The sequence below is a fragment of the Manduca sexta genome, chromosome 17 (genome assembly GCF_014839805.1).
Source record: "Manduca sexta isolate Smith_Timp_Sample1 chromosome 17, JHU_Msex_v1.0, whole genome shotgun sequence".
Lineage (NCBI taxonomy): Eukaryota > Metazoa > Arthropoda > Insecta > Lepidoptera > Sphingidae > Manduca > Manduca sexta.
Genome location: NC_051131.1, coordinates 4671164 through 4692499, shown reverse-complemented (window position 1 = coordinate 4692499; position 21336 = coordinate 4671164). Strand labels below are relative to the sequence as shown.

The following is a 21336-nucleotide window of genomic DNA, read 5'->3' as shown; positions in this document are numbered from 1 at the left end:
CCTTGGGGGAGGCCTATGTTCAGCAGTGGACTTCCTGTGGCTGAGATGATGATGATGATGATTCCATATTATAAATAAAAACATCATTTATATCTGTATAAAATTTATGGTCATCAATGTTTATTATCAATATCTATGTAATAAATTAGTTATCAATATTATGTTATTGATAGAATAAGGAACGTCCCCAGATAGGAGCAGATTTATCAATGATAAAAGAAGTATAGAGGATGGGTAATACGGTCACGTGACATGCGGCACATTTCCTGAACAAAATGGCGCCGACTCCGCCCCTTACAATAGTGATATGCTAGTACCGAAAATTTTGTATCGACATCGAAGAATTAAGAGAGACAAACAAGCCCCAAAAAGATCAAATACGAAAGGGGTTAGGAACTACCATAATATAAATATAACAAACCATAATGTAAACAAACAAACTGAAAGTGATTTATAAGTAACAATTGTTAAACAAAGCAGTACCTGTTGTGACAAACATCCAGTTGTGTTTGATCTATATTTGTATGTTGCACTATTCCTTGCTAAAAATTTAAGTTACAGATTAAGATATTTATTTAATACATGATAAATGGAATAAGATAGCGTAGCCAGCAATTATTTGGTTGGTTTTATTTTATTTTATTATTATGCTCTTTGATCGAGAAACATAACTATGGTTCAGCAAACTAAAATCAATGACCGTAAAATGGTGGTTAAGATAATCAATTATAATAATTATTTGCAATAACAACAATATGATTATGTATCTATTTCCGTGCATGCAAAGGTTGTTCGAAACATAAGACCGCCAATTGTAAAAATATATCTTACATTTCATCTTTATGTTGTTTCTTTTATGTTTATCTATTCTTTTATGTAACAATTCTAATTTTATTCATAGCAATATATTAAAGTAATATTACTATTAGGTGAAGTATAATAATCATTACTATTTTACTTATCGGGAATATTGTTGGAAAACAGTTATCTTTACTCGCGTTAATTAAACGTGTGGTTTATGCCTATCTTCTCAAAATGTAAAGAAATATGTATTTGGTGTAGGATTCCAATCACGTCGCTCAATATTCTCAATTCATTTTGCCTTGGTTTTTAAATTTTTGGTTATCTTAAAAAATATTCTAATTTCACTTAGTTTGTCGTTCTGAATAATACAATATTGATGTGTGCTCTAACATTCTTTCAAAGACAAAACCGTAATTGATAAACGGGCGTCTGTTAAAATATCGATATCAATAATTTCTAAACAAATCCACCCACCCATCCCTAAGCTCGTGTGTAAACAAACATAATGATTTTAATGTGTATAAATCACGCCTAAAAGGGTCCAAAGCTTAACAAACCAGATCCACATATCATTTTAATTGATAAAACAAATCCAAAAAGTAAATATACAAAGATATTTGCTAATTTTCGGTAAAACAGTTACTAACCTATGAAAAGATATTTCGGGGTCTTTCTTGCGTGAATTCGATTTGCATCCTTTCACACAACACTGAGTCACTTTCGAAACTTAACAAATACACTAATAAACAAACTAAACAATTGAGAATATGATTATATTACTTTAAATTCAATATTTATGAAGATTTGTTTACATCGTCTGACACTACATGTACTTGCTGACTAGGTTTCGTAAAATGGCGTTTCGGCCGCAATGCGGTCCCAGTGTGTTGAAGTAAACGAAATAGTGCCATATGCGAAGAAAGCAATTATTTTTGTCTTTTTTTGTTGCGTTCCAAATAAGCTTTGAGTAAAAGAGATAGACATATATATTGACAATTCTGCGTCGATTTCCCTAACATAAATATAACTTATTCATATAGCTAACTTTTGAGGCCTGTCCTCTTTATATTTAGTCATTGAGATTTATAGTAAGTTGGCAGCTTTGCGTCATTTTTATGCGTAATGTTGGTGTAAAATCTCATCTAAACATGGCTCATGATGTTTGCATGAGCTCAAAATCAAACTTGTACTAAGTGCCGCCTCTTCCTACTACTAAGAAAATAACGGTTCGCTACAGGCATGATACTTCATACTAGAGCCACAATTTAAAAATTGAAGAAAACAGCTGTATTGATTTGGTATCGTCAAAGGTATCGTATTGTCTTTATCAGCCTTTGTAAGTTGAAAATTCAAATACACTACAAATACAATGGATAAACCCACTAGAACTACTAGAAAAAGAAAAGTTGAGTTGTCTGAAGATGATTCACCGAAAAAAAAACCAAAGACTACTGCCAAACAAGGTTCTACCAGTAAAGTAAATAAAGTTACGAAAACTAACAAGGAAAAAATAGAAGTTAATAAAGAATTTGAGACAGAAAATATTAATGAAGATGAAGACCAAAATGATTGTATTTGGGATGAATCAGAGATGTTATCGCATGTTGAAAAAATTCCCTATGGGTTAGCCAAAAACTTTATAGGTCTCTTGACCGAAGGATGCACTTTACCATTTATTGCTAGGTACCGGAAAGTTGCAGTAAATAATTTGATGCCTGATAGGTAAGTATTTAAGAGTTATATCTTAAATTGAACAGACAAATAAAATTTAGGACTAGGGGCTTGATTCAAAACCTCTAATTCTATCTTGCCTGCCGGAGTGCCCAATAAATGTATTTAATTCACTTTTAATCATTTCGCAAATTCATTAAAGAAAATGGAAATGAAAGTGGGAAATAATTAATTAAAGATGTTTTTTTTTTGTTACCACCCAGAAACACTTCTGGTAACAAAACTCCACTCCACTACCACTCTTCACCCCTGCTATCTCACTTCACCCCATAATACAATGAACTTTTACCTTCAACTTTAATATAAATAAAACAATAACATTACTTGTTTTTTTTTTGGCAAGTTTATAGGGGGACTCCCACCTCTCACACAACACCAATTCAATTTGTTTCATAAAGTACCAGTATTTTATAACAAATTGCATTTAATTTGGAATAAAAATGAAAAAGCAAAATATCACAATACAAGAAAATAGTTATCTATGATGTTCATATAAATGCAGTTTTTTATATAATGATTTCTTATGTTTTTAGTGAATGTTAGACATTGAAATAAAACTATTTTGCAGTTTTTATGTTATGATTTTCTCCCAACATTTCAAAGACTTTGCAGCCTTCTTAGTCATGGGGCAGACTAAGCTATCATATTTTTTAATGTATTAAGTAGCTAAGTTCATGCAGTTGTTGTATATCTGGCCATGCGATTAGATGTAATATTTTTCATCAAAATGTACAATGTCCTATAATCTTGTGAAAATGTGTATTTTAGACTCCAAGATCTCTTTGAGAGCTATCAGAATGTGGTCCAGTTGAAGAAAAAAGTAAAAACAGTTTTAGCCACCCTTAAAAAATCAAATAAATTAACACCAGAGGTTGAAAAAAGTATTTTAAATGCACAAAACTTGTCTGAAATTGAACTTGTGGTAAGTACTTAACAGACATTTATAACATAAATTAGCAAAAAAATTAAGTTTTCCAAAAAAGAAAAACAAGCCCCCATATCAGTTTATAAATTCAATCAGTTTTATTTTTTATTAATTTCCTAAACCTAATAGCCAAATAATAACTACATGAGAATTTTTATTTAAATAATAATTTTCTTATTACCCTATTAAAATTAAATTATATTCTTTTTTCTTTAGTATGCACCACTAAAATCGCACTCTCTATCATTGGCTGAGAGGGCACGCAAATTAGGCTTAGAACCTCATTCCATTAGGGCTTTGAATGGTGAATATGTTGACATGAAGATGCTTTGCAGCAGTGATGATGACCTATCCAGCATTGATAAAGTTGATGCTCATATTACTCATATTATTGCTGATATTATTTACAAGGATACTAGAGTTCTAGAGACAATGAGGAGTTTGTAAGTATTATGAAATTATTGTAAAATGTATAGCTAGGTTTTTAGCTAAAGGAAATCTGCCACTTCAGCCATTGTAAATAGAGGAAAGTCACCTTAAAGAACAATGCATTTTCAACATTATAATAAAAACTTTTACAGCCGACATTTAATTATCCTATTTTATTTCATTCAGGAAAGAAGAGACTAGATTTATAATACAAAGTAGCAGAACTAAAAGTTCAACCAAAGAAAGCAAAGAACCCGAAAACAAAAAAGTAGATCAAAAATCGAATCCAGAAACCTATAAAATTTACTTTGATTGGAAATGTCCGAGCCACTTTGTGAAACCACACCAAACTTTAGCTTTAAACAGGGGTGAGGATGAAAAGATACTATCCGTTAAAGTTATTGTTCCTGATTGGTTTTACAATAAATTGGAGAAGTATGTATTTTTTATACCTTTTTATTTTTAAATTATACTGGGAATCTAGTTTAATTAGATCTATAAAGCAATACCTATACATTGTATGAATGAAAACTTATACTATTAGCCTGTTTGCTACTATGGTAGCCGTAAGTTATGTATTGAAACTTTACTACACCCTATTAACTAGCAAGCTTTTTGCTACATCTAAGTGTAATTGTTTTAAAATTGTATTGTAAATTTTCTACTGTAAAATATAAAAATAATATGTCTATTCTATATAAATTTAAACATTTTCAGATTCTGCCTATCTTTGTGGAAAAGTGGTCATTGGGTTCGCAAAGGACTTGGTGATGCGTATAATCGTCTAATAAAGCCCTGGTTGTCGCGACAAGTCAGAAATGATTTAACCATTGCCGCACAAAAAGAAGCCATAAAAACATTCACAGCTAATCTAGAGAAATATCTCTTAACGGAACCTATTAAAAATCGGGTTATTATGGGTTTAGATCCCGGATTCAAAGCTGGCTGTAAGGTGAGTAATTAAATCAAAAATATGCATGTTATTTAATATTCAACTATTTATGATGTCCAATTCCCTGTTTGTATTGTCTCTTGATGTTAAATAAAAATCTATAGATTGCTTAATATATTACCAAACCTATTTCTTTTAACATCTAATTCTTTCATAAATATAACTAAAACTATATTTATGAGCAATTTGGGTGTTGCTTGCGACCCGCGTGAAGAAACTTTTCCGCTAAAAAGTACCTAAAACGCAGTACGACGGCGATGGCGACTGGCGCCATCAAAAAACTGATTAAATAGTTGAATTATCTCCCATGGGAGCAAATTACCAGGATCGAAACTAGCTTGTGTGTCAATCCATAACAAGCATACATCCAAACATTTTCATAAACTTTCGCATTTATTGTAGGAAGTAAGATAAGATTGGAAAAATAGTCATTTAGTTGAAAACATAATTGATTGCGATCAACTGTAATACTTTTTGAAATTATACTTCTATTGACGCGTTAGGGAAAAATGATGATAGTATTTTTTTTTACTAGATAATGTGTTATAATAAAACTTTCATTCAATGCATTAAATACGTTTTTTTTTCTATTAGTGTCGTTTGCTCTACTAACATAGTGCACTCTTAATAACATAATGACCCATTCCAAAATTGACAATTTGTGGAAATCGTCAAACCACCAATTTCTGTTTGCGACCTTTTAGTTTTTTCCCATTTTTTTTTCATGCTATAGGTTTCATTTTTTACCTATCTTTAATAAGCTCAATTTTATAGCAACTTTAAAAAAAGGTAGCAAACAAAAAATTGTTTTTCGACGACTGCTACAAATTATCAATTTTGAAATAAGTCATTATTTTATTAAGAGTGCGATAGGATAACGCGAAGGATAAAATTTTTAGAAAGATTTTCATCTTGTTACGCCAAACAAGTACCTATAACTTCTTAAGTTCGTACATAAGTAGACACACACGTTTTTTTCAGGTAGGCGTTATTAGTCCGACCGGGGACAAATTGGAAATATGCACTCTACATCCAGATTTACGATGTAAAAATGCTAACGATCCGGCAGCCACCCAACTCAAACACCTCTTACGGAAACATAAGTATGAAAACGTCAGGTGTTTTTTAAATGATCCCAACCCGCTACCTTTAGATTGACTGTGAAAGTAGGTCATTCAGAATAGTTCGCAGTCTCGAAGGTTGAAATTTTACAAAAGGTAACCCGAGGCAAAAACAATTGCCTTAGTTAACATATCGCGGCCAATTTAACAGAAAACAAAAACTAAGGCAATCGTAAATGAACCTAAAAGGGAAGCCGGTAGGAATCGGGTTGTATGGACGTTTCGCCATCGATAGTTAATCTGGCATGCTGAGAAATGATTTAGTTGATTGGATCATATCATTGATCCACAGGTAGAGATTGATTCATGTATTGTAATCGGCTGTAAATCACGATTGTTCATGTTTATTTTTTGTAACAATTCGAGTTTTTCATTAGTAATTTCATATTTCAGAGTTGATTTAATAGGGTTGGGAAATGGGACAGCGTGCCGCGAAACCGAATCTTGGTTGAAAAATCACCAAATATCTGAAGACATCCCGGTCATTATAGTGCCTGAACAGGGCGCGTCCATATACTCCGTCAGTAAAGAAGCTCAGAAGGTTAATATTATGTTTTTTTTTATTTTGTTATTAAATAATATTTTCTTGCTTAATTTATCTATAATTCTATATAGTATAAAAACTAAATATGTGGATGTATTTTTTTTAAACGGCATACGGCACAGCAATGAAACCCCACTGCATCTGATGGTAAGAAGAGTGGGGTCTAAAAGAATGTTCACTAACAAGAGATAATCATCCCTTGGCAGTCGACACAATTATGCCGGCCTGGTGGTACTGACTATACACGGGCTGATCCCGGTATATCTTACCACCAGCAAAATATGTATTATATACCCTGTGGCCTCCAAAACGGGTATAGCGATTTTAATTTAGGCTTTTAGGTAATCTTCAGATTAGACCTGCAAGTGATTGTGTGAAGTTTTGTAATAATTGGACTCGAAGAAGTGATCTTAATAGATACTGGTGGAAGGTCTCTCATATGTAAGAGTCCGCCTGGGTAGGTGTACTAGGTACTATCGCAATGTCTTTGTCTGCCGTCAAACAACAGTGTGAAGTCACTGTGTTCCGGTTTGAAGAACATAGAAGCCAGTGTAACTACTGGACATAATGAGACTTAACATCTCATGTCTTAGGATGGCGAGCGCAGTAGTAATACCAAACCGTACTTTGTAATTAAAGGTGTTGGATGGTGTTCCTACTGTTCATGGACGGTGTTATCGCTTACCATCAGGCGAACAGCAAGCTCGTCTCGTCATTCAAAGAAGTAAAATAATAATAATTTGTACTTACCGTGCGAAGCCCAGATGATTTGCTAATAAAACAATAATTTCATCTATAATTTTTAGGAACATCCTAATATGGACCCTAATTTAATATCGGCGTTGTCTATAGCGAGAAGAGTTTTAGATCCTTTGGGTGAACTAATAAAGGTCAGTATATTTTTACAATATGTTTGTTTTGTAACTTATGTGCTATGTAACTATTTAGTATGCAGTAAAACTAGTAATAAATTAACTAATATTGATATGAAAGAAAAAGTGTATTATAATTAAAGTAATGTAACCATCGATATATATGTGCTACGTCCTAGATCTGGCGTTCCGTACACTCATTGTGTTCGACCCAACTGTACTGCAATCTGTACACCTTACTTTAGTATCATTTCAACATTGACACTGTGTGGTTATGTACGGAGTGGCATTCATTATATAAGAACTCGTGTCTAAGTGAAAATCTGGATGTAAATATAAACTTTAGTCAAATAAGTAAAATTATTTGTTGTTCAAGTGAATAAATAGGTTATAACAGTGACGTTTTGGTTGCAGTTACTACTTTACTTACTTTACTTTACTACAAATAATTTATATGGACGTTCATGTCTATAGAATATACGTCAACGAATGTAACGAATAAAAAATACATTACTTGTATTCAGTACTTTAGTTTTTATTGTCCTTATACAGGTGGAACCAAAACATTTGGGCGTTGGACTGTATCAGCATGACATTCCACCGAAAATGCTAGACTCGGCATTAGATTGTGCTGTTGAAAAGATTGTCAGTTTAGTTGGTGTGGATCTGAACACCGCATCTCAAGCCATGTTAAGGTAATATTTGTATTTCCAATCTAGAAAATAATTCGCTCTCTTTAATAAAATAACGACCTACCCCGATATTTGTAATTTGTGGGAGACGTCCAAAAAATAATTTCTGTTTGCGAACTTTTTTATTTTGTCCTTTTTTTTCACGCTATAGCTTTCATTTTTGACTTATCTCTAACAATTTCAATTTTATAGCAACTTAAAAATAAGGTCGCAAACAGAAATGAGTTTTTTTTACGATTCCCAGTAATTAACAATTTTGGAATAGGTAATTATTTTATTAAGAGAGCGAATTGAAACAAATCCATATATAATCTATACTATTATATAAAGCTGAAGAGTTTGTTTGTTTGTTTGTTTAAACGCGCTAATCTCAGGCACTACCGGTCCGAACTGAAAAATTCTTTTTGCGTTGGATAGGCCTTTGTTCGTGGAGTGCTATAGGCTATATATCATCACGCTATGACCAATAGGAGCGGAGCAGTAATGAAACATGTTGCAAAAACGGGGAATAATTATTAGTTTTGAGAGCTTCCGTTGCGTGCGCTGCGTAAACGGTTAAAGTTATGCAACAATGATGTATGACGGGACTGTTCCTCTTAAAAAGTTCTAAAAAATATATTATAAAACATAGTCCCCCGCTGCATCTGTCTGCCTGAACGTGTTAAACCCAAAAACTACCCAACGTATTAAGATGAAATTTGGTATGGAGTCAGTTTAAGACCCTGAGAAGAACATAGGCTCACGGGAAACCACTACTTTTATAAAGGAAAACTTTACCCTGAAAAACTTTATAACGCGGGCGGAGCCGCGGGCAATAGCTAGTATGAAATAAAAAGCCTTAAATACATTTAAAAATGTTCCTCGATTTTGTTATTTCTGGAATTTGATAAGTATAAAATACATATATTCAGTTATAAATATTATTTTTGGGGTAGAATCAATTATACAGAAAGTTAAATAGCAAATTGAATGGCCTTTTTTGGAAAATATTAAATCTTTTCTAGACATATAAAACCTATGTTAACAATTCTGTAGACGTATTTCAGGGTTAAATGAGGGACGAGCGAAAAAGATTATAGCGTATCGACAAGAGAACGGTGGATTTAACTCCAGAGCGGAGATTTTAAAGGTGACCGGCATAGGAAAGATAACTTACCAACAGTGCGCTGGGTTTCTCAAAGTGTTGGGCGGGTCGGAAATCTTGGATGCTACGATTATTCACCCGGAAAGTTATAAAATTGCGAAAACGTGAGTATACATTTGTATGCCTTTGTTAGGCCACGGCTAAGGGTGCGTGTCCACTAGAGATATGCGGGGAAGCTAAGCGTTACGCTAGCAAAACATCTCCAATGGAATAATTTTATTTACCCAGCGTCGCTTCTGATGCTCTGCTCTCTCTCTCTCTTGATCTCTCATACCCACACAGAGCACAGTTCAGCTTCCTCGCACATCTTCGGTGGAATCGAACTTAAAACTTCTCTGGAATCATACACTACAAGATTTCCTCTTTATCATTTTGATATTTGGAACTTCTTTTAGATTCGCAAAAAAACTTGGTGTTGACTTAAAAGAGCTCTCGCAATCACATTTCCCAGAATTAGTTGAGAGGAAGTTATTATCAATAGATGTTCATGGAATGAGCGAAGAGTTAAAGACGGACGATTCTACACTAGAACTTATAATAAACGCTTTCAAGCAGAAGACTCATGAAGATAGCATCATAACGTTCTGTAGACCTGTTTATTCTATTTCGATTCAAGCCACGGAACAAATCCAGGAAGGAATGTCTTTGACAGGTATAAATTTATATTAAAGATTGTAACATAATGATGCCTGTTCAGAAAAATAAGAAACTTCTCTGTTGTGGTAATGTATGAAACTAATTAGTTGTAGTGACAACGTTAACTTTAATTTTAAAATTAAAAAGCAAAAGTCGCGTCTTCAAAGTGGGTTTTTATTACTCTGGTCAGGCTCACTGTTTTGTTCAAAATTAATTTTGCTTAACAAGGATTCATAATATTGAAATACATAATTTACATTCAAATTCATAAATAATTCAATCGATTTTACGATTCATCGCTCAAATGGACCAATTAGAACGATTTTAATTCTCAGGATGGAATTGGAAAATTTGTTTGCATTTTGGTTGGGATCTTGGAAATGGTCATTACAAAAAATGTCATAAATTACCAAAGCTATAATAAATCCCTTTCGAATTTTCAGGTGTGGTAAGGAACGTAGTTCCGTTCGGCTGTTTTGTGGACTGCGGCGTGGGTGACAATGGACTCATACACAGAAGTAAATTGAACGGGAACCAAACGCCGAAGCTTGGCGATAGAGTCGCCGTCACTGTCATCGCTTCGCCCAAACCAAAGAAACTACAGTTAAGACTTGACAAAATACTTGACTGATTTACTTTAGGTAACGCTATGATTATTGTGATATAGATTAAAATCGATTAAGGACCTTAAGCAGTTGGTATAAATGCTAATTTATAATGACTAATTCGAACTCCACCAAAATGCCATATAGGTTGAGAAGAAGCCCATATTTTTTTATGTATTTTGTTATTTTGCGCATTTTTTGTTTTGTTCTTTAATATCTATTTTTTACTCAATAAGGCTAATGGGTAATAATTGACATTGATTGTAAAAATAATCTTGTTTATTAATTAAGAAAATAAACAATTAACACGAATGATGTCTTGTTTATTCCGCTTCGAGTATAGAAACTTCGTGCTTCGGGTTTAGTCCGTAAATATGGAACACCGCTTTGTTAACTATAGCATCGCATATACCAGATGTTACCCTGGAAATAAATACTACTTATAAAGGTATTCGACACCATTCTTTATTGAGTACCAAAGAGTTTGTTAGTTTCCCAAATTTGAACATACAGTACTTATATTTTAAATAGTGTATTAAAGGTCCATAAACTTAATACATACAGTAGAGCGGCGATTATTTCAATATCGATTACCGAACATCGATTCGATCGATTACCCGAACGACTGCTTAACCGACCAACTAGGCTCGCTTCGATAGGTCAAAATTAAATACATCTGCATGTAATATATTGATTACACAACATGTTTTGTTTCTTAAACTATCTGTACTTTATTTCCTAACTGAGACTTAATACTCGGATATAGATATAGATTCATAATATTATAAACGAATATTTTTTTAGTATATTGGTACATACATAAAAGTATGTAGTTCAATTGTCAGAGTGAACCGTTTCTCCAAACACCCATGTCGCGCAATTAATTCGGATAATCGACAATCTACTGTACTTTAAACTTCTAGGTAGGTTATTATTTTAGTAAACAGGTGATAACTGAAGACAGACAACTATGTTTAATCTGTATTTGCGAAGTCTTAAAATTCCTCTAGCAAGTTTTGTATGTCTTTTTAGCTTTTTAAACACGTTCCTCATGCTTTAGCTTGATCCTTAGGTAATCAGTATCAATAGACATTGGCAAAGAGCGTTTTAAGTTGATATTGAATATAATACGTAATTTTGTTTGAAATTGATTGCAAATACGTTAAGTCGTGAAATCGATTGTAAATATCAAGAAAACCTTACCGTCGACTTAACCGAGGTTTCGTATCAGTCTCGATGACTTTAATCAGTTGAGAATACGTAGGCACCTCCTCTTTGGCGTAAAATTCAATTTGGTTTTTGAACATTTTACTGTGTAGAGCGTCCCTAAATGTAATAAAATATAAAATGTTTAAAAAAAAACTCGTAAATAATATTCAGCCTTAATTATAAACTTGTTTGAGCGTTAGGAGGTGGTTAAGAATTGCTTAAAAACCTGTCAAAAATATCACTGGTTTCCTTTAAACCTTATTAAGAGTCAAGATGGCCGACTTTGACTTACAGCTGATCGAGTAAATTTGTGTTTTATTTATTAAGCATTATTTTTTTATTAAGCATAGCTTTGCTATTTTTTTATAAGTAAGACTGATTGTTAACATAACGTACCATAGTATTCCATCAATAATTCTAATAATGTCTGCCATTGTCATGTTATTAGCACTGGATGTTTTCTCTGAGCCACCGTCATCCGTAATATCCGAAGATAATAAGTCATACGGCGGTGTCTAAAACAGATGGAAATTTATAAACATTCTGTTCACCACTTCTTCTTTTACTGCACTGTAAAAATTAGGTATCAGTTACCATACTTCTAAACTGGTAAACACAACATGAGATTTTTAAAAACACTTTTAAGGTAGCGACATATCGTCTATACAGTCATTTTAACATTGCTTTAATAAATGAAACTATATACTTGTCTTCTTGAAAACAACACTTGACGATAAGTTATTCTAAATATGTAAAACAAAAAAGAGTAAGTTTCGAATAAAATAAATATTGCTAAAACGTAATTTAAATTTTACATATCCGAAGATACTAACAACGTATTAAGAATTTATTTTAGCTGCATCTTTATATTTTCAGTCAGAAATATACCTATATCAGAAAACTAAAACCGGGATTTTTGGCAAAAATATTTATTATTTATGTATGATTTTCGGTATTATGTTTGTAGAGGTAAAGACGAATATGTGGTTTCATTTAGTAATTCAATTTAAAAATAACCATATCTACTAATAAGTACTCGTCAAAGGTCATATTTGTATCAACACTATACCGTAAACAATTGTTTATTTTATCTGTCACGAAATCCCGATGACAACTGTCGGCTTTATTCTAGATTCTAGCTTACCTGTTCCCACATTTGTTTCAACAGCATTCTAGGATATCCATCACGCTGGCCTTTAGATGATATTGCCACGGTCATGGCTAGATAGGACGGTTGAGGTTTTTCAATATCCAACACGTAAGGTGGATCATCGTTGATACCCTGAAATATCAAGCTCGCAAAATTTACAAGCGAGGGTTCAGAAGAAGATAGGTGTGCTTTTCCTATTCGTCTCGTCAAAACACCATTGGTTGATAGCACGGTTTTACTTGTGTGCGTGCGCGTGCGAGCGTGCGTGCGTGTATGCGTGCGTGTGCGTGTGTGTGTGTGTGCGTGTGCGTGTGCCTGTGTCTCTCTGTGTGTGTGTGTGTGTGTGTGTGTTTTTTTTTTACGCTACGTTTCATCGCCTGATACAGGGTACATAGGGGCGATCCCGACTACGTATAGGTGAGTAAAACCTTGTTGCTATCAACTAATTTAATTTAATTTAATAAATTGAACATGTCTCGCGTAAGTTTTAATAAAACCACATTACCATTATTTTATCAAAGCTGCATGTGATGTCTCCCTCCTTAATCGAACAGTGTTTACCCCCTCTGTATGTATAAAATCTGGTAAAGAAGAAATCTGACTCACGGGATGAAACAGTCCCTCCTCGGTTATAATAAATTCTTGATTACATTTCTCAATTTTATTTCTTCTTAGCAGTTCGTTGCGTTGATAACGTCTTCGTTCAGTCAAATCCAGTATTTCACAAGCGACTGTTGTGCTGTAAACAAATATTTTTATTACCTAGCTATGTCTATTGTCACCAGTCATAACTATGCCCTTACGTGAATGTGGCTGGCTCTTGAAGTGTGTACACTGTCATAGTAATCCATTCGGTTGATTTAGGTTGTATAACGCCCCAACATGGCGTCATCACTATGTTCACAATATTTGCTATTCTCTCCCTGAAACAATTACTCTATTCTATGTTGTTTCTTTTTAAGTTTTATTTAATGTATGTGTTGATCTTACGGTAGCCAAATAAATCGCATCACATGGTCCGTATCGTTGCATATAGCAATTATGTCTCTGGATAATGAATGAGTTGGCATCATGTTTAGTGTTATGTGTTCCATCGATAAATATATCTGAAATAGAGTGTTATTATTTCTAACGCTGTCTTTCTTAGATCATTTGGTTTTGTTTTATCTGCCTCGGTGGAGTAGCTGCAATACGATACGACTGCAGTGATGAGATCATAGGTTCGATCCCATGGTCGGGCAGTGATATTGCATATTACTACACAGTATCAGCTTGGAGCTTAGAATTTGTGTCCGATATATTACATCATGGGATGGAATATACACGACGGGCAGTAGGTTCACCAATTGCGCTTCTACCCATCCTTTTGAGGATAAAAGGCGTGCGTACGTTGGATGGTTGGGTGGATTTTCCAGTTTCTACTTACAACATCCTTCCTGTGTGCAGCTCTGATGACTCTCTCGACGTAACTTGGTATATCTAGTCTTGTCGCTATACTATTTGGCAGTCCACCTTGTCCCTTTACTAATATCTTAACAGTGTCGTAACCAAACGAAGAGTAAAATATCACCTGGAACATTTATAGCATAAAATCTATTATAGATATAACAGTTTTACATAACAATAATTCGAATTCTCCCTCCCAAAATTTCCCAAATTTCCCTCTGAGTAGTAGAGGAGGCTCGTGGCCCAACAGTGGGACAGTATATACAGGGTATGTATTATTATAATTCCGATTCTCACTTCGTAGTCAATCATTTCAGTAGGCATGAATGCGAATGGTATCGCCAGTTTGCCCAGTGGCGGTATCTCAGCGAAATAAAGTAGACATCGAATAACAGAATCAGGCAGTACGGTGTTACCGCGTAGCAGTCGCCATGTCGTGAAAACGTCAGTCGGGTTATATAACCACACAATCTGGAATTGAATTCAACTTATAATGCACTCACTATTATTTCTCTAACGGTCGATTTCAAACAACGATCCTAATCTTCGATTCGATCCAGAGAATAAACCAATCAAAGTAAGTAATTTGTAAGCATAGAAACAAAACTCCAATTTGATATTTTTTATTTTTTTATTATTATTTAACAAAAGACATAATATAGATCACAATAATTATTACAATTACTTGAGCACTTTTTTTATTTATATAATTTCACGATCGATCCAAAAATAGGGATTAGGGTCGTTTATTGATATCGGTGGTAAACGTCATCTTACCCTTATGACTGGATCCAAGTTATTTATCGGAACTCTGCCGCAATCTAGCACGGCTAGATAGTCCGGTATGTCTACAGGACGACGCAAAGGTGTCAATATCCCCTTTGTGTTCAAATTTGCGAAAATATTGACGTAAATCCAAATAGTCCTTTGGTTAGGCAATGTCATTATGTAACACAATTTGTTGGCACCTTCTTGGATGTAATTAAATTTTAAGTGCAATAGTCCCGGGTTATCTGGCTAAAATGTAAACTTTCTTTACAAATCCTATTCATTTCATTAAACTCAAGTTAAAGCTTTTTACCTACCGAAACGATACCATTGTTCGGTGACAATTCCACCAAAGATCTATGAGTGCAAGTATGTCTCATTTCATAAGTCGATATTCCTATCTGAACTTCTACCATTTCACAATCGCATATCTTTTCCCTGCGAAGGCTCCAAGGTACGGGCAGAGCATAAACACAACCAATAACAAATATCAACTCCACGAAACCTGCGCGTACGCATAGATCAGGTGCGTATATGTCCACCGATAATGGCTTGTTGGGACGGCATTCATCCAGAGCTTTATTAAGCCTGCGAAAAAAATATTGCTATGGTGTGATGTAATAAACGGCTAGATTTTGAAGAATAATAAATATACGAACTTATCGATGTTAACAATATTCCAAACGCAATGATTGCTAAGGATAACAGGGCATTTTACAGATATAGTGCGTTTCACCTAGAAACAATAAATATCAGTAGGTAATAAAATCTTTCATAAATAAAGATAAGACCTGCCGTAAAAATACAAAGCAGTGACGATACAAAAATTTTGAGTTTTGGCCATAATTAACATGTAGGTACGTACTATCTAGAATTTATTATTAATGATTTTATGTTCTTACCTTTATTGTTGGATAAATGCCATCATACCAAACAATGCATATAGTTTTCTTTATAGGTTGTATTTCTTCTATTTCGTTATTTTCAGTTCTAAAGAGTACTGTATACTTTATATCAATTTGCCGAGGCCCCGCTCCATCTGGTGTTGCTGTCATTTTTACTTCACAATGGTGCGATGGCTTTAAACTGTTCTATCATAAAAAAATAGTACTATTTTTATTATTTTCATTGAAATCACTATCTTGTTGGCGTAGATGTATTTTGATGGGTTTTTCTACCCAATATCGCTCTCCATTTATCACATCATGGAACAGAATACGCACGGCGAAAAGTGGGTGGACCGTTTGCGCCTCTGCCTACCACTTCGGGGATAAAAGGCCGAAGTGTGCGGATGTGTTCATTGAAAACATAAATATCTTTACTTACCACAGTAGAATCAATTTCAAACCTGTCGCCGCTAAAATCATCTCCCATACCGTCAATAAGATGGTATAATTTTGATGTAAAGAAACATGAACCATAATTATAGAGGGTTACAGTACATATTGAACTCTCCCCTACAGCAATATCGTGAAGATTTGTACTTTTAGGTAACACCTTAAAAATATTAATTTTGTATTAAAGCTTCATCTTGTCATTCACAAGTAAATCACTTAAAAATTGACTGAACTTTACATTTTCAAGCTTACCCTAAGATCTGGCAACTCTGAGAAACCAGTTATGTGGATAAATATTTCAGTAGGTTCACCTACGGGCCTGCAAACGTTACGATTATTCCCATTAATCTATTATTATTCCATACTGTTTCTCTTATTGTATTGTTCTACAAACCTGCCACCAATCAAACATATACAAGAACACGTTATAGTTGTCTCATACACTTTATTCGCTGCTTTTGGAAAGAACCACCAGTGATAACGAACTATTTCTTTAGGCGGTAAGACTATCGAGCCACTATCGTCAGCACCAAGCCATGGAACAGATGTCAGTACCCTCATACTGAAAAAAAAAATCATGATGATTATAACCCGAAGTTGGTATAACCAATTAATTCGAAGGCAGCAACGAATCATATTATGAACAATAGATGGAAAGAAGACATGATGTGAGATGTCCATCATGGGAAGCCTCACGACCATTCATAAAAAAGTAGGTACACTATCAGAACTTTAAATCTGGGAATCACATGCCCTCAATACCTTGACATATCAGTAGACACTCCAGAAAAACGGCAAATAATTAGAACAACCAAGAAATGACTATGTAACGGTTGATTGCTACAGTAATATTTTGCAGTAAAATGACTAACTGAATATTCATTCGTGTAAGATTGTGTAGATAAGCGGTGCAGTAATTGGTGCAGCCGGTAATTGTTGGTGGGAATTCGTACATCGCGTGCGTCGCGGGGTTGTAGCCGTGCGACATTACTTCCACTTCACTGATATCAGCATTGCCGCACAAACATACACGTGTCTATAAATAAATTATTGTTTTTATACTTTCCTATTATAAGTATTACTGGAACTATAGTTGCGATTATAAGCCAGCCTAGGCATTTATGAGTAAGTCTACAAAATGGAAGAAATGATCGCATGTAATTTTTCAGTAGCTAGCTATTCGCCCCGCTTTTATATTAGGTTGGGATATGTAGATTATTGTTCTTATATCGCTGCAATCCAAGATATAAAAGTGGTCGAAGATAAAATTTTCATTACTAACTTACCTTCTGAGTTTTATTGATAAGCACATCCCAAGTTTCATAATAATTTCCACAAGCCTTCGGTTCTAATGCCACTGATATTATTTGCCATCCACGGCCTTGAACTATGCCGCACATGGGCATTACAACAAAGTTCCTGAATATCAGGAAATTTTATAGATTTCATGTCACATATAATAACTAAGTAGTCAGAAAAAACTTACGTTCCATGGGGTGCCATAAATTTGTAATACATGGGTGCCTCAAGTTTGTTGCAAAGCATGAAGTTTGCAAAAGTTGTCCTGGCTGGCACTGTGGGCGGCATAACTACCTATATCAGTGTAAAACTCGAATAAATGAAATGGTTGTATATGCTATATTTGTTTCAATGTTTTCAAAATTATACATTCTTACGTCGGTAGGACAGTCCAATTCGGATATCCATTCCGTGCAAGGAAACCACGTATTACCAATACAAGGAATACGAAACCAGGTGTGCTTCAGTTTCACCTGGTCACAATTTTCGCTATCAAATCTCTTGAATTGATAATCGCCGCACATGAGGTAGGAGTAAACTTCATTATCAACTTTAGGCCTGGTGTGTGAACTTGAATATAACACAGGAAAATCAAAAGAACATTACTTATAGTTTAATTTCTTACCTAAATCGTATAGTAAACAGTCTAGATTCGTTTGGGGGAATGACAGCTGCCATTGGATCTATTAAGAAAACGTAGTCTGGATCTGTGATAAAAAAAACAATTTATTGATGTCTGGTTTCTTCAACTATCCCCTCCACGAATAACAAATAATAGCATTTAAACTGCTAGCTATATTTACTACAATGGAAAATAGTAAATACGAAAACACTCTTTCCAATCCAAAACTAGCATAGCAAAGCGAAGCAAAAATAATTGGAAAGAAAACCATGAAATATAAAACCTGGCATCCACTGAATGTACCCATCTTCTTGCTCGTGGTTGGTCACGCATAGAATCTGCGAAATGTTTTTAGTGACGTCTTTCACACTTCCTGTGCCAAAATCCAAATACCTTTCGAACACGGACGCCGAAGGTATGTAAGTTAACCGATTGAGGCTATTCTCCATCAAATGAGTGAAACGATTTTTTCGTCTCCAATTCTTCTCAAAAACATGATCGTTGATGTTAAATAATGGATTTCCAGGAAGAACAACACTTGCAAAGACATTGAGGAATAACGGCTCCTGTGGTAAATATGTAAATCAAAACATTGTAAACATACACAATCAAGTAGGCACTAGCTTTAAAACATGACAGGGCCCCCGTACATAGGTACAAAAGACCAGCTGCGTAGAAAATTCTGTGTACACAGCTGATATACTTAAATATTTAAAGACTTACTTATTTCTTTAAACTTGGAATAAAATGGCAGTGCATCACGCACTGATAGTTTCTGCCTGAAATAGGCCCGATAAATTGTTGGAACCTACCTAGGTCTGTACCTATAAGTTTAATAATAAGTTTAATAAGTTTTTTTATTAAAAAGTACATAATGTGTTTTACAGTTAAAAAAAAACAGTGGTATAACAAAACAAATTTCTAAAAACAAAAATAAAGTATTTACCAGTGGTACCCAAACTAGGCCGTGCCTGTACCTTGGGATACCATTACAAATTAAATATCGTATCATTTGTAATTGCTTGATGAGCATTCATCAAAATTAAGAAAATAAAACTATTGACAAGATAACTTAGAAAATTAAATTAAATACGTTCTTAACATATGAGATCTAATTTTAGACCTATGCATAGGTCATAACATAGCTGTGTTACTATAACTGTGTATAAATGAGTAATGACCCACCAGCCCGAAATTTCGCACACCACTCTGTTGTCATAAGAAAAAGAGGCGTACAGAGGCGTACATGTAATTTTTTTTTAAATTCAGTTAAACACGTCATATTCGCAACCAGTAACACGAGATATACCTATCTAAAAAAGTCCCCGCTTAAAATGAATAAACGTCATTTACCTCCTGGCGACAGCACTTACTAGTTACCTAAATAATACAAACCATTAATTATAATTTGTAACAAACTAAAAACTATCATGGTTTTACCTGATTTAGAATAAGGCAAACAAGTTCGGCTGAGTAGATACCAAGTGAGGTGCCAGTAAAGATCACTGTCGTGTTGATCGTTTCGTAAGCTCTAATAAGTCCACAATTACCTGTTGAAATCTAAAAGATAAAAGTAACATACTCTAATTAAAGTTGCTTTATCAGCTATTTACATGTTATTAGTTTTCGCTCTAATCTGGCTGCCCGAGCAAAAGACCCATCTCCATTATTAACTATACTAAGTTCATAATTCAAAATAAGCGTTTAGTTACTGGATGCATTTTAGTTTAAATGCATTATTAGTTCTTTACCTGAAAATATCCTTGTCCGCAAGCAGGTACGAACCATTGATATGTTGTCTCCGCGCCAGATTTGTTAAGGATGTTAATAACCTCCTTCCTCTGTTCTGTTACGTTTTTGCAGATTCTAAATACAAGTTTTCTTTGGCTCAATACTACATTGGGCCCTGGAATTTTTATAGCTTATTACAGTAGGTAGTCCTTACTTAAGATACCTACAAAGTGGCTACTCAAAATACTAGGTTTGACTGTAGATACGAGATAGATAATTTCAAATGTAACGGATAAGCTTACCAAAACATTTTCCAGTAACGGTTAGTCTATAAGTATTGCCAGCAGTGTCGTCAATAATGTAATATTCTGTGTACGACTGCCCTGGGATTGTAGCCCTAAATATAATTTTAACTTTTGCACTTTCAGAAGGTTTAACTGGGGTAGATGTAATTGATAATGTAAAAACACGATCGATGTTGTTCAAAATATACATCAATGAAACACGGTACGTCAGGCATTTCTGAAAATATTTATTTGTCAGTATACCGACCTAGTATATTGTTAGAAGGATGTTTGTTGAAAACCCCGTAAAGTTAGTATGTAATACGTACATAAATGTGACTGGGTACTTACAATACATTACACTGATATCTACAGGATAGTGTTGGGGAACAAAATACTTTTTCTAGCTAATAATGGCTCACCGAAGGGCACTTGGTCTCCGTACCGGCTTTAGATAAAAAAATTGCCGTCAATCTTTTTAAACGTGTCTAGCTCATGTCATTACTTTCTTTTTACGCTACTTACTACTAGAAGGAGCGAGATTTCGACCACAATATTTCGATGTGCAGTAAACTGCGCCTGTCCATTGTCTAATTAAACTAAAATAAATGTAAGCGAAAAGCACTAACATCGGAATTATTATCAACGAAAAAATATTGCTCTGATATCGAGTCTATTGGCATGTAACCAAAATCAATGGTTTTTGTATCAGAGACGCTTTCGTCCGAAAAATCCTGCATTTCAACTTATTCGCAATACTTTAACAACGAAAATGGCAACTTATTATTATTTATTATTGTAATAATAACAGTACTATTATACTATAACAGTAACTATAAGGAATAATAAATTATGTTTGGTAAATTCTCAGAGATAAATTATAAACCAAATTGTAATCAATATTGCATTGACAAAAATGACAACTGATCAAAAATATAAATAGACTGTGCGAATAGGTTTATCTCATATAATATTTTCCTAGAAAAAAGATAAAAGGACAAATACTTATTCTGATAATATGTCTGTATTGACTAC

At 34.0% G+C, this 21336-nt stretch overlaps 2 protein-coding genes across 5 annotated transcripts; one reads left to right on the top strand and one right to left on the bottom strand.

Annotated features, from left to right (window-relative positions):
• Positions 1-1948: 1948 nt before the first annotated feature.
• On the top strand, positions 1949-10767 carry LOC115445161 (S1 RNA-binding domain-containing protein 1). The gene is made up of 12 exons (XM_030171336.2): positions 1949-2526; positions 3304-3457; positions 3677-3903; positions 4076-4324; positions 4607-4841; positions 5823-5944; positions 6356-6503; positions 7313-7396; positions 7931-8073; positions 9106-9318; positions 9610-9866; positions 10294-10767. Exons 1-12 carry the CDS (start codon positions 2174-2176, stop codon positions 10479-10481), a joined length of 2373 nt encoding a protein of 790 aa, XP_030027196.1. The 5' UTR covers positions 1949-2173; the 3' UTR covers positions 10482-10767.
• On the bottom strand, positions 10717-21238 carry LOC115445153. 4 transcript variants are annotated; one of them, XM_030171308.2, is made up of 26 exons: positions 20931-21237; positions 20320-20539; positions 20038-20192; positions 19727-19846; positions 18570-18852; positions 18290-18371; positions 18042-18222; positions 17852-17958; positions 17652-17784; positions 17238-17401; positions 16760-16927; positions 16618-16684; positions 16355-16525; positions 15931-16119; positions 15688-15764; positions 15346-15616; positions 15038-15277; positions 14558-14731; positions 14241-14384; positions 13805-13920; positions 13618-13737; positions 13421-13553; positions 12809-12946; positions 12061-12179; positions 11659-11781; positions 10717-10878 (listed from the first exon to the last, which is right to left on the bottom strand). In XM_030171308.2, the coding sequence occupies exons 1-26, from the start codon at positions 21039-21041 to the stop codon at positions 10779-10781; spliced, it is 3906 nt and encodes a 1301-aa protein (XP_030027168.1). In that variant the 5' UTR covers positions 21042-21237; the 3' UTR covers positions 10717-10778. The 4 variants fall into 4 exon arrangements, with proteins under 4 accessions (XP_030027168.1, XP_030027170.1, XP_037295455.1 ...); XM_030171310.2 differs by having other exon boundaries at positions 20320-20414; positions 20931-21012; XM_037439558.1 differs by lacking the exon at positions 20931-21237 and adding an exon at positions 20653-20899.
• Between the last annotated feature and the right edge of the window lie 98 nt (positions 21239-21336).

What these genes read in the sequence shown, in the direction of transcription:
- LOC115445153 (XM_030171308.2), bottom strand. Translation starts at nt 21,041, where the DNA reads ATGCAGGATTTTTCGGACGAAAGCGTCTCTGATACAAAAACCATTGAT. An exon ending in TTATCAATAAAACTCAGAAG is followed by an intron (nt 17,402 to 17,651) that starts GTAAGTTAGTAA and finishes ATTTATTTATAG; the next exon opens with ACACGTGTATGTTTGTGCGG. An exon ending in CAAGAGCCAGCCACATTCAC is followed by an intron (nt 13,554 to 13,617) that starts GTAAGGGCATAG and finishes ATTTGTTTACAG; the next exon opens with CACAACAGTCGCTTGTGAAA.
- LOC115445161 (XM_030171336.2), top strand. Translation starts at nt 2,174, where the DNA reads ATGGATAAACCCACTAGAACTACTAGAAAAAGAAAAGTTGAGTTGTCT. An exon ending in AATAATTTGATGCCTGATAG is followed by an intron (nt 2,527 to 3,303) that starts GTAAGTATTTAA and finishes TGTGTATTTTAG; the next exon opens with ACTCCAAGATCTCTTTGAGA. An exon ending in AGTTATAAAATTGCGAAAAC is followed by an intron (nt 9,319 to 9,609) that starts GTGAGTATACAT and finishes AACTTCTTTTAG; the next exon opens with ATTCGCAAAAAAACTTGGTG.